The sequence below is a fragment of the Branchiostoma lanceolatum genome, chromosome 4, assembly GCF_035083965.1.
Source record: "Branchiostoma lanceolatum isolate klBraLanc5 chromosome 4, klBraLanc5.hap2, whole genome shotgun sequence".
Lineage (NCBI taxonomy): Eukaryota > Metazoa > Chordata > Leptocardii > Amphioxiformes > Branchiostomatidae > Branchiostoma > Branchiostoma lanceolatum.
The window spans coordinates 24,685,748-24,696,123 of record NC_089725.1 but is presented as its reverse complement, the minus strand read 5'-3'; the positions used below and the strand labels follow the sequence as shown (position 1 = coordinate 24,696,123).

Below are 10,376 nucleotides of genomic sequence, written 5' to 3'. Positions count from 1 at the left end.
ACACACAAATGCACATGGACGGGCCCCTACTTTTTTGTGGTGGTGTGTTTTTTTAACGTGGCCGACGAAAACGGGGCTGAGGATGAAAAGGTCACGATCTTCTCCACTAACCTCTGCTTGGAGATTACCTTAACGTGCTCGACGTGTGGCTCTCCTGAAATATGAGACTTCCGAGGGACGTCCCTAACCGAAGCCAGGTACTCATTTTAGACTGAGTGAAGTGAGGAAAGTTCGTGTAAAGTGCCTTTCCAAAGGGCACAACATCGGGGTATGTAATCTCCAAGCAGATCTAACGATGGCAAAGACCGTATCCAACTGGCAAAAGGAGTTTTCATAGCGCTTGATGTGGATAAACAGCACACAAAACCTGGGCAACACCCCCACTTGAATGCCAGTTTATTGAAGCTTAGGTACCAAAAATAGCAAGTACTTTGCATCATCCAATGACATGGCACTGTTTGTAACAAGAAAACTATTGTTTTTCGTCTCTGTGACGAACAAATCTATCAGTACATTTGGTAATCGATGATCTCAGATCAGAACAACACGAAGGCTTACAGAAGATATAAAGTTTTGGAATAACCTATTTTACGTGTATAACATCGGATCATAATGTACCACTAGCTGTCGACCCTTTAATCTAAACTTTTTATTGTCCATGCCGCGATGCAGCCAGTTGCAATACAGACGATTATCGGGCCTGCCAAATTTGCCCGTGGCGTTGACCGCTTTACAGGCGGCGTCCGTGTCTTTGAAGACCACCCGGGCACTGGTGGGACCCAGCAACATGATAGCGTCTACAGGTCCTATCATGGACACGAAGTGGTGCAGCTCCTGCTGACTGTACGCTTCCCTGCCCCGCATGTTCCTCCACACGAGCGTCACCGTCCTCAGGCCGGGGAGCTGCCGCCGGGCGTTGGCTCGAGCTTCCCGCCGAACCACCTGCTCGAAGCGGTCGGTCCTGTTGGGCAGGGCGGGGAGGTGCGGAGTGGTGGGGGTGGGGGGCCGCAGGTCGTGTACGGCGCACAGACGAGTCTTGAACCAGGGATGGACAGGGGGACCTGAATGAGACGGAATGCGAGAGGACTGGTTAGGCAGGCATCATACATCACATCAATGAACTAGAGTTCCACGAACACATTATCTTCGCCAAATAATCAAGGCTTATTGTAGAGAGTGATTAATATTTACATGCTTATCACCCCCTGCAAACTTGATCATACACCATACCGTTTGAAAATTATAATGGGGGGGGGAGGGTTGGGGGGGAGAATGAGTCCAGTCTAGATAAGGATAAAAATCATTTGGTGGTACAGGACAAGTATATGTGTATAGTGTGCTGATATATGTTATAACTGGTCATCAAAAAAATTGAAAGTTATAATTAAATGGTACAGTCAATATATATGAATAGAATAAATCATTATTCCATATCATACACATTTTGCAAGACATAGTACATGTTACTTTTCCATACAGTGCTAGGTAATACCTAGCAGTGGTGCAGTTTTGGTGCAGTGTACTCTCTGAGCAGAGGAGTGGGTCCGGCTGGTTATTCACATGTTTTAGGTGTTTTGTAAGGCTTTCTATTTTGTTCCCTTTCCGTTATGTCTCAACCCGTGTGTTGGACAAAAATGCCGAAACTGAACACTTTAAAAACCAACCGGACCCACACATCTACTTGAATTGTAGTGAGACTGCCCCATTTGTTTATTTATGTACCCCATCTGTTTATTTATGCTTCTATTGGAATATAATGGATTTACAATTATCCTTACTAATTATGCAGATTAGCCCCTGTTTTCTATAATTAGACATCGATTGTGCAAAGCACCATCTGAGCTCTCTACATACAAAACTTCACGACAATCTCTTCACCCCTTCTCAAGTAATACGTGTCCGAATGTCAAAACAAAACACCCACTGCAGTTCTGAACAAGCCGCTAGGGGGCCCAAACTTACAGAACGTACTTCTTGTGGCATGAACTATCTACCACACAAATATCATGACCATAGCACTTTCAGAAAATATGCCAGTAAATTTTGAAGCTCCGCTGCAGTACCTTAGGTACTTGCTAGAAGGCCGATTATCGAACTTGACCTTCCTATCCGTAAACCCTACCCATCCACTAAATATCATACAGATCCATAAACAGCTTCTGGAGTTATATTGTCCACAAGAAAATACACATCCACACAAAGCCCGCTGCAGTACCGAGGGAAAATGCCAGGAGAACCATTTTTGAACTTGACCTCCGTTTCTATAACATCTACACACCTGCAAAACATCATGAAGATCCATCAACGTTTCCGTCACTTTTTTTGCCTTCATACAAACGCACGAAAATTAAAAGTCCGCTGCAGTACTGTTGAAAAACGCATGGTGAACCATTTTTTAACTTGACCTTCCTTTGCACAACCACTACACACCTACCAAAAATCATAAAGATTCATCAAAGGTTTCTTGAGTTATCCTCTTGACATACATACAGACCCACCCAACAGCTGGCTCAACCGAAAACATAATCTACCCCGAGTACTATAGTACTCGGCGAAGATAATAATCGGATGACATCCAAAGGAATTAATTTTCTCGCCTGAACGACAAGATGGTGCACGTAGAGGTGTGTGAAAAGCTTCTTTTGACTTCTTTTGGAGTCAATACTTTATATCCGATAATGTTTCATTGGTAATTCTGCAACTTTACACGCACGCACACACACACACACATACACACACACGCACACACACACACACACACACACATATACATACACACACACACATATACGCACGTGCACACACACACACACATCGGCACACACACACATACATACACGTACGTACGGGCGCACACATATACCCACGCGCGCACGCACACACACACACACACACACACACACACACACCGTACATACACACGTTCACACGTACGTACGCACACACACACACGTGCCCGCACACAACTTTTGTTCATCGTGCCTTTCTCTCAATCAGTGTTCTATAGGCTCCGACAGCCCATTTACTAGGTGTTTCTGTCGTTACCTGGGCGCTCGGGGGTGACAATAAAGTTTGTAAGCTGTAAGTTTACATGTTGTTCGACTGAACTGTGGTTCGTGTCAGCGGGCTATTTTATTGCGCACAAAGAACCCCAACCTGACCGACGAGGTAAACAGGTGGACAACTGTGTATAGAATGGCGAACTGATTACTACATAAGTTAGGAACGATAGGCAAGTTGTATGTAGGGCATAAGTTGAAAGAAGCTGTCACATTCAAACGATTCCCTCATGCAGTCACACGGAATTTCTTTTTTCCATTCTAATACCCTTTAACGTTACGTATCAGGTGTTTCAGTACCCAGCTCGGCCCACATCCAAAACTGCAATAATCATGCCACTGCCCACAAGTTTTGAACGATTTTGGCCCTCTGACTTAAACACTGCTCTGGCTGTACTCTTTCACCCATTCCGTGCCAACACAAGACCAAATCCACTGCTTTACCATCCCCAATGGCACGCTCGGAGCGAGAAGCTGGAGAGCACTCGTTAGAACACTTCTACTCAAGAACAGTTAGTCTAACTGTGCAAACAGCTCAAGACGCTCTTTCAACAAGACTGGCACGGATGCTATCGTGACTAAGAATGGAGTGACACGGAAAATTTTAAGATATTTCTTAACACACAATAGAGCCTTACAGTACTAAAAAGTGGAAAGATTTAGAATCGTGACTTGTCAAGGGGCATGTCTAATGTTAGGGCCGTTTGGACGAGAAGTTGAAAGATAAACTTTCACTGGAGAACATATGCATGGATTGATTTGTTTTTCGATACACAAATGACACAGTCTCTGTTTCCTTGATTCAAAACGAACTTTTCAATGTCAATGAGACAGTTTCTAAGATGAAGCAAACACTAGCCGTCACCTGAAAATGGCCGGTGTGTGTCACCGTTGTCCAGATAACTGTTCAGTTCCCAGAGTCTCCCCATGATGTGTTTGTCTCCCCTACACATGGTCGCCCTGCTCGTGGTGAGCCGTCCGGGATGTCGGCAGTCCGTCCCAGCACTTTTCACAGAAGTAGGAGTAAACCATCTGGCTGCTGCCTTTGTCCTTGGCGTACTACCTGGCGGTACGACCGCAATGGCATCGCTCATGTGAAAAACTTTCCCACAAAGGCAATCTTCGTCTGCCATGACAAAGCGCGACTCAGGTGTCTCCTGACTTCTTGTCGTGTTCTTGCCAGCGTCAACCGAATCCGTTTCCAAGACATGCGTTCCAGAACACAGTCCCTTGTAGACGTCATACGTGATTGTCGTTCTGTTCCGTCGGTAGATGGGGCCCTGGGGACGCGGCCCAATGTCGCTCTTGCTCCCTCGTGATTTAACCCGCCGCGGAGCGCTCATGGGCCAACTACGGACGCTGAGTTCTCCCGGCGAGGTCCTCTCCCTGCCGTCCATGGTCTGACTGTGACCACTCAGTCGTCTTGTTTCCGAAACTTCCCCGGAGTTACTCAAGAACAGCGCGATCAAGCTTCGCCACACTTCTTAGACATAGTTGTGGCAAGGTCCACCACCACAGGTGACTGAGAGACTGATCGAATGGACGTAGTCTGATGTTGGCTGAAAATAGATCCTTTTCGCGCCAATAGTCGCGCTCCCATTCGCTTCTCACCAGACGGAACCTTGTGTTTACGTTTCCTAAATCCTTCTAAGACGGGTCACATTATAAGCTAACGGTGATCACAAAGGAACAGAATGTATCCGTCATATCTCGCTGCCAGTGAGCACTGTACTATTAGTATTACCCTCGAGCCGAATAATCCTCAGGCGAACACCTGTTACAAGAAAACGCACTCAGAAGATTTACACGGCTACAACTACGCGTCAAACCACAAAGAACGGTGTTCGTCATACTTCTACATATAATGAGACCTCTGACAGCCGTCTGACATTGTTCCACATACCACCTTACCGTTTCATTAACTTAGCAACAGTAAGCGCCTGTGTTGGTCCATGATGAACTTGATGCAATAAGCATTAATCAGATGTAAAAGAAATGCCGTTTGTATCGCGGAATAAAAGCCCGCATATTTCACGGGCTGATGACGTCGATGTTATTCTTTCCACGCATGATTGTCGCCAGGAGATGCCAGGTGTTGATACTGGGATAATACCGGGCTGGGACAAAAGAAACAAATCGTCAGACTCGATCGCAGGACAAGGTGTGCCAGTGTACCGGCTAAACGTCTTGAGATGGGAGGGGGCGTCGGGATAAAGGGACAAGGACACGTCGTTCCATTCAATAATGACAAATCTGCGGCCGAAATAATAAGGCCTGTTTGTAATCGGGAACACAGCATATGGCAACTTGTCTATTAAAGTAATAATAACTTTAATAATAACTTTATTGCAAGTTCATGCCCGAAGGCTAATTGCAGACAAACAAGTACATGGGAATACATGGGAATCAAAAAAAGGTATCTAGGCTACTGTCAAAGTTCTAAGTTAACTAAGGTTGACTAAAGTATACTTTACATTTGCATCCCGTGTATACTTGTGTAATAAGTTCAAAACGGCACAGCACTGTGAAAGTTTGAGCCATATGTTAAGCGGGCGTGTGTTCGTATGTACACATCAGCTCACCCTGACGTGAGTTGTGTGAGCAAGTGTCGACTGCAAGATCCGGGATCGTTGAATGCCAGGCAAACACAGCACACAAAGCGCGGGCGTCAATGGGCTGATATAAACAAAAGTCTTAACACGTCACAACTTACTACATCATATATTTCATCATATCTAAACGCTCTGGGATACCCTGCATGGTGTGTCAAGCCAAAATGTTTTTTGTTTGTTTTAGATTGCAAAAAAATCCGATCAGTTTAATTTTCATATATATATACAGCCGAAGTGGCTTGAGTAACTATTACCTTGGATATATCGAAGGTGTTCAAATAGCAGCGTTTTAAACTGAATTGGACACTCAATTATTCTTCTGTACCACACCATACCCTTCTCAAATTAGAAAAAAAAAGTGTGTTCTTAGATTCTATTTGCGATTGTGGCGCAGTACAAAACTCAGCACGTGTGTACGTCAAAGTGAATGACGTCGGCAGTACCAAAGCCACACGCGCCTGCCACTGTCATTACCGACGGAGAGGCGCGTAAGGGTTTGATGGCAGTATGTATCGGGGAAAAACAATTGTTTCTCCTATTGATCACCTGAACACCCCCTCAGTCGAATGTATTAACGTTCCAATACTGAGATAGAAGAGCATAAAATCAATAGATTGAAAGTGAAAGTGGTTTCGGGAGGGACGCCTGGCTCTATCATGTCCAGGTATTGCTAAAAAGACAGACATGGCCTTGTCTCCCATTCCTGATCGTTAGATGTTTACTGTGCTGTAATAACCCCCGACCCTAAAAGTTTCACATTGGAATGTGCCAGGAACTTCCGCAAGTGACGCGATTCCCGCTGACGTGTCCGCGCACCTTTGCGCCTGCGTCGTCGCAAAAGGGAAATCCAACATGGCGGCCGCCAGTCGGCTGTTGGCGATTCTTGCGATCGTTTTGTCCGATTTCGCCTTCAAATCCGCAGATTCCTTCATTCCTCAAACTCAGAGATGTGTGGACCCAAGTTGCAGAGGTAATGGTGTTGGAATTTTCTTCTTTCTCCTCTCTAGCTGCCCAATATTGCTGTATAACCGTGTGTATACTGTCGCACAGGTATCAGCGTGGCATCGGACGCGCTGTCTTATTTGATTGACCGCGCGTCGGCCAGCTGATCAAAATATATAGTAGCTGCTAACATCGATACATTGTAGATGATTGCAGCAGAGGCTGGAGTATTGCCAACGTGTACCTCTCCTCGTTACTATGTGGGAACGTGGCTTTGAACACGCCAGCAATCATAGTTGGGGTAATAAACAACTCTTATCATAAAGCCATCAATTATTGGACACAATGCGTTCGAACGGGCGAACCCTGGCGTGCTATAGTGTGCATCCAGGTAACAATATCGCTGCGACCTTTCTTTTTAATTACGCGAAGCCCCCTGACTGAAAAGGACAGCATTCTTGCAGCATGAATAATTTATTGCTGATGTGTGATAACAATAGATTAACATATGTTATGAACTAATGAAGTGGTTCGGCCAGAAAGGCCAGTGCTGAAGTTATCAACAAATGTCTGAGATATCCAACTACCTGCTGTATGTTATTTAAACTAGTTAAGAATTAATGGTCACATTTTTTAAAATTTCAACATGCATCAGCCGTTAGTTACAATTAATCATGCTGGTCTTTGTTATTGTATTAGTCAGAGATTCATCAATGGTGTGTTGTTGATAAATTTGTGGCGTCAGACTTCAGAGTAAAGGCAGTGAGGTAGGATAATAGGATATGATAGGATAGGATATCGACCTTGTTGTAACATCTTAATGCATTGCAAATTGTTTTAAAATTTTCACAATCACTGAATCTTTGAAGTACGTCGTGCAGCATTAGACTCTGTCCGTTGGTGTTGGTTCTGTTTACTGTTGAGCAGTTAATGATTGACCATGTGATATACAACGTGGGAAGGAATGGCTTCATTGAATTTGGCTTGTATTTTTGTAATCTTGCCATTCTATGGCTGAATAGAAGAAGGCACTAGATTATCAATTAACAGGTACAGTCTTAAACCAAGAGGCAATTTCTTCCACTTTCCTACGGAAGACTGAGGACCAAATTTACCCCCAGACAGTTGTCTAATCCATTTCCCTGCTTTACTTTTGCTATGTTTAAAACCTAAGTGGGGGCTGCATACACCTTTATGTATAGCGTGATCACCTGATTTAATTCCGTTTTAATTCATAGACCCCTTGAATTTAATGGAGAGCCTTATCGGTGCATTCTATATAAAGCATAATTTGCCCCTGAATTTAGCATAAACTGATGTACTGTAAATGCAAAAATGTTTGTGGTGGTTTTATGTTCGCGGTTTTTGCGGCGACCGTTTCACCGCAGACTTAAAACCACCGCAAACATGTTTGACCAATACTGTAGCAGTATGTGACTATACGCTGCCGAAACCTAAAACCACAGCGAACACTCTATTTTCACTGCAGCGCGAAATAAAAACTACGCGAACTTACTAGTGAATGCGTTTACAGTAGTGAAGCCTACCCGCTCAAATTTAACGCAATATGTAGCCACTGCCTTTCTGAATCTAACATTGAGCTCCTCTATGTCTAGCTAAGTTATGTTCTCATAGTATTGTTATATCCTTTCTCCTTCCAGAGGCCATTTCTCAGGGCCGTGCGAGGAAGGCCCACAGGTCACCTGACCCTCGTCTGCTGTCCTTCAACATTCATGATGTCATCACTGTCTTCAGTAAGGAGGCAGACAAGAATGGCTTGTGGGGAGGGGTGGTAAGATATCTCCTCTCTACCATTATATTATGATACATGTACATACGTCATGGTAAAGATTGCAATCTGGCAAAATCGCCTATTCTACGGTAAAGATCTTGATTGGAGTCTTTGTTGACAGAGACTCTGATCAGGGTGCTACAAATGTGGTAGGGTGGTCTTTCATTCATAAATCCTATATTTCAAGTCTATTCATTGATCTAAAGTGACATGAGTTAAAGTTGAAAAGGCCTGACTGTCTTTTAAGGGAATATGATCTGAATATCTTTTGAATTACGTACTCAAACCAGGATCTCTAGCAGCAGAATCAGCGCTGGAATATTGCAATTTCTACCTGACACATATTACCATGAAGTCTGTCAGATTCAGAAATCTCTTCTGTGATTCCTTGTTCTCAACAACATCATGAGATTCATCCATTGGTGTAAGATACTAGTATCAGTGTTTCCGCCAGACCGCGACTGAGAGGCCGTCCACTTGGGGAGGCTATCCACTTGGGGAGGCCGTCTACTAGTCTAGTATCAACTGAAGCCACTGGCTATGTTCAACATTTTCTGTATCAAGAAGTATTAGATATTCGCTACATTTATAGTCTTACAAGACATCTTGTTCATTTTCTTCACAGGTTGTTGGGAAGGAAGACAAGTTTGGGTATTTTAGGAAGGATGCTTTGATAGAGCTGAACATATTTCATACATCGCTGCCACACATAGTTCCTACAAAGGTAAGGAAGACATTTGTGAAATTCTGTTTTGAATGCATGTTATTGTAGCAGTGCATGAATCACATGTATGGTGTTTTGTTTTTTCAAATAAATGCTGTTTCAGACAGAGAAAACCATGAATGAGCATGAAAGCAATTGAGTTTCTCTAGTGCTCAGTGGGACTACACACTCCCTGTTAGTATGACATATGAAATTAAGGCCCTGTTCATAACAGATGTCACAAATTGGGATTCACCCAGGTTATGGGATTGATCCTAATTTGCGAATCCTGCTATGAACGGTCAGAATCTGGCTCAGAGGGGGGATACATCCTGATTCGTGAATCCTGGTATGAAGCGGGTCTAGGAGTTGGGATGTTTTTTTACAGTGATTATAATACAACCCTTCCCTTGTTTTTTCCCCTGCATCAACCATTCTAAAACTTCATGTCTGCTCCATGCATTTTGTACAGGAACAGCTGCAAGGAGATATCCAGGAGAAAGAAGATGACACTTCTCATGGTCACCCTCTCGACCCCCAGGACCACCCGTCCCCTGGGTCTCAGGGGGAAGACCCCAGGACTATGCAAGGGAGGGGGGACCCATCTGTACAGAGATCACAAGTGCCAAATGCAGAGGAGATGGTTCAGTATATGGGCCAGGAGGAGGAGGATCGCGGTGCCAAACCTGTCCGGGTTCAGTGGGAACATATGAACTATGGCGACCCTTCTGAACAGGGCAGGCAAAATGGGGCACCCCCACAGGAACAGCAACATGGTACACCCCATCATGAGGAGGAGTCTCGTTATGAAGTGCCATATCACACGGAGGAAGGTCACCCTGAACAAAGGACAGGTGGTATGCAACATGACATACACCCATCTCATCAGCAAGATTGGCCACAAGAAACACCCCCTGAAGCCCAACATGGTACAGCCCATCAGGAGGACCCCTCACCCTATGGCATTCATCATCAGTATGAAGAGAGGGACCATGGGCACCCATATTATGAGCATGGGGAGAATCTGAACATCCATGAAGAATCATCGCTATATGGTAAGTCATCACCTTGTAGGAAGAAAAAAAAGAAGCTTGTAAGTTGAAGTTGAAGTTGCCTCACCTATTCACGCTTGTCATGTTTTCTGTTCTGTGTTGTTTGTTTTGACTTGTTTGTACGTCATGTATGTTGTCAACCACACATTGCTTTGTCAGGTAGATGTCACCTGTGTGTACTTTTACTGTTAGATGTGATAACATATGTAAACCCGA

At 44.3% G+C, this 10,376-nt stretch overlaps 2 protein-coding genes across 4 annotated transcripts in view; one reads left to right on the top strand and one right to left on the bottom strand.

Moving 5' to 3' along the window:
* Window positions 1–373: 373 nt before the first annotated feature.
* LOC136433576 (uncharacterized) lies at window positions 374–5,253 on the bottom strand. Its single transcript, XM_066425892.1, has 2 exons — window positions 3,925–5,253; window positions 374–1,061 (listed from the first exon to the last, which is right to left on the bottom strand). The coding sequence occupies exons 1-2, from the start codon at window positions 4,454–4,456 to the stop codon at window positions 589–591; spliced, it is 1,005 nt and encodes a 334-aa protein (XP_066281989.1). The 5' UTR covers window positions 4,457–5,253; the 3' UTR covers window positions 374–588.
* A 1,245-nt stretch (window positions 5,254–6,498) lies between these two features.
* LOC136433584 (transport and Golgi organization protein 1 homolog) overlaps window positions 6,499–10,376 on the top strand; it is a 32,835-nt gene continuing 28,957 nt past the window's right edge. For all 3 annotated transcript variants that reach the window (XM_066425913.1, XM_066425912.1, XM_066425911.1), the window contains exons 1-4: window positions 6,499–6,641; window positions 8,275–8,405; window positions 9,031–9,129; window positions 9,581–10,163. In XM_066425913.1, the coding sequence (XP_066282010.1) occupies window positions 6,524–6,641; window positions 8,275–8,405; window positions 9,031–9,129; window positions 9,581–10,163 (931 nt within the window). In that variant the 5' untranslated portion in view covers window positions 6,499–6,523. The remainder of the gene's footprint in view (window positions 6,642–8,274; window positions 8,406–9,030; window positions 9,130–9,580; window positions 10,164–10,376) is intronic.

What these genes read in the sequence shown, in the direction of transcription:
- LOC136433576 (XM_066425892.1), bottom strand. Translation starts at nt 4,456, where the DNA reads ATGGACGGCAGGGAGAGGACCTCGCCGGGAGAACTCAGCGTCCGTAGT. An exon ending in CACACACCGGCCATTTTCAG is followed by an intron (nt 1,062 to 3,924) that starts GTGACGGCTAGT and finishes CGTCTCATTCAG; the next exon opens with GTCCCCCTGTCCATCCCTGG.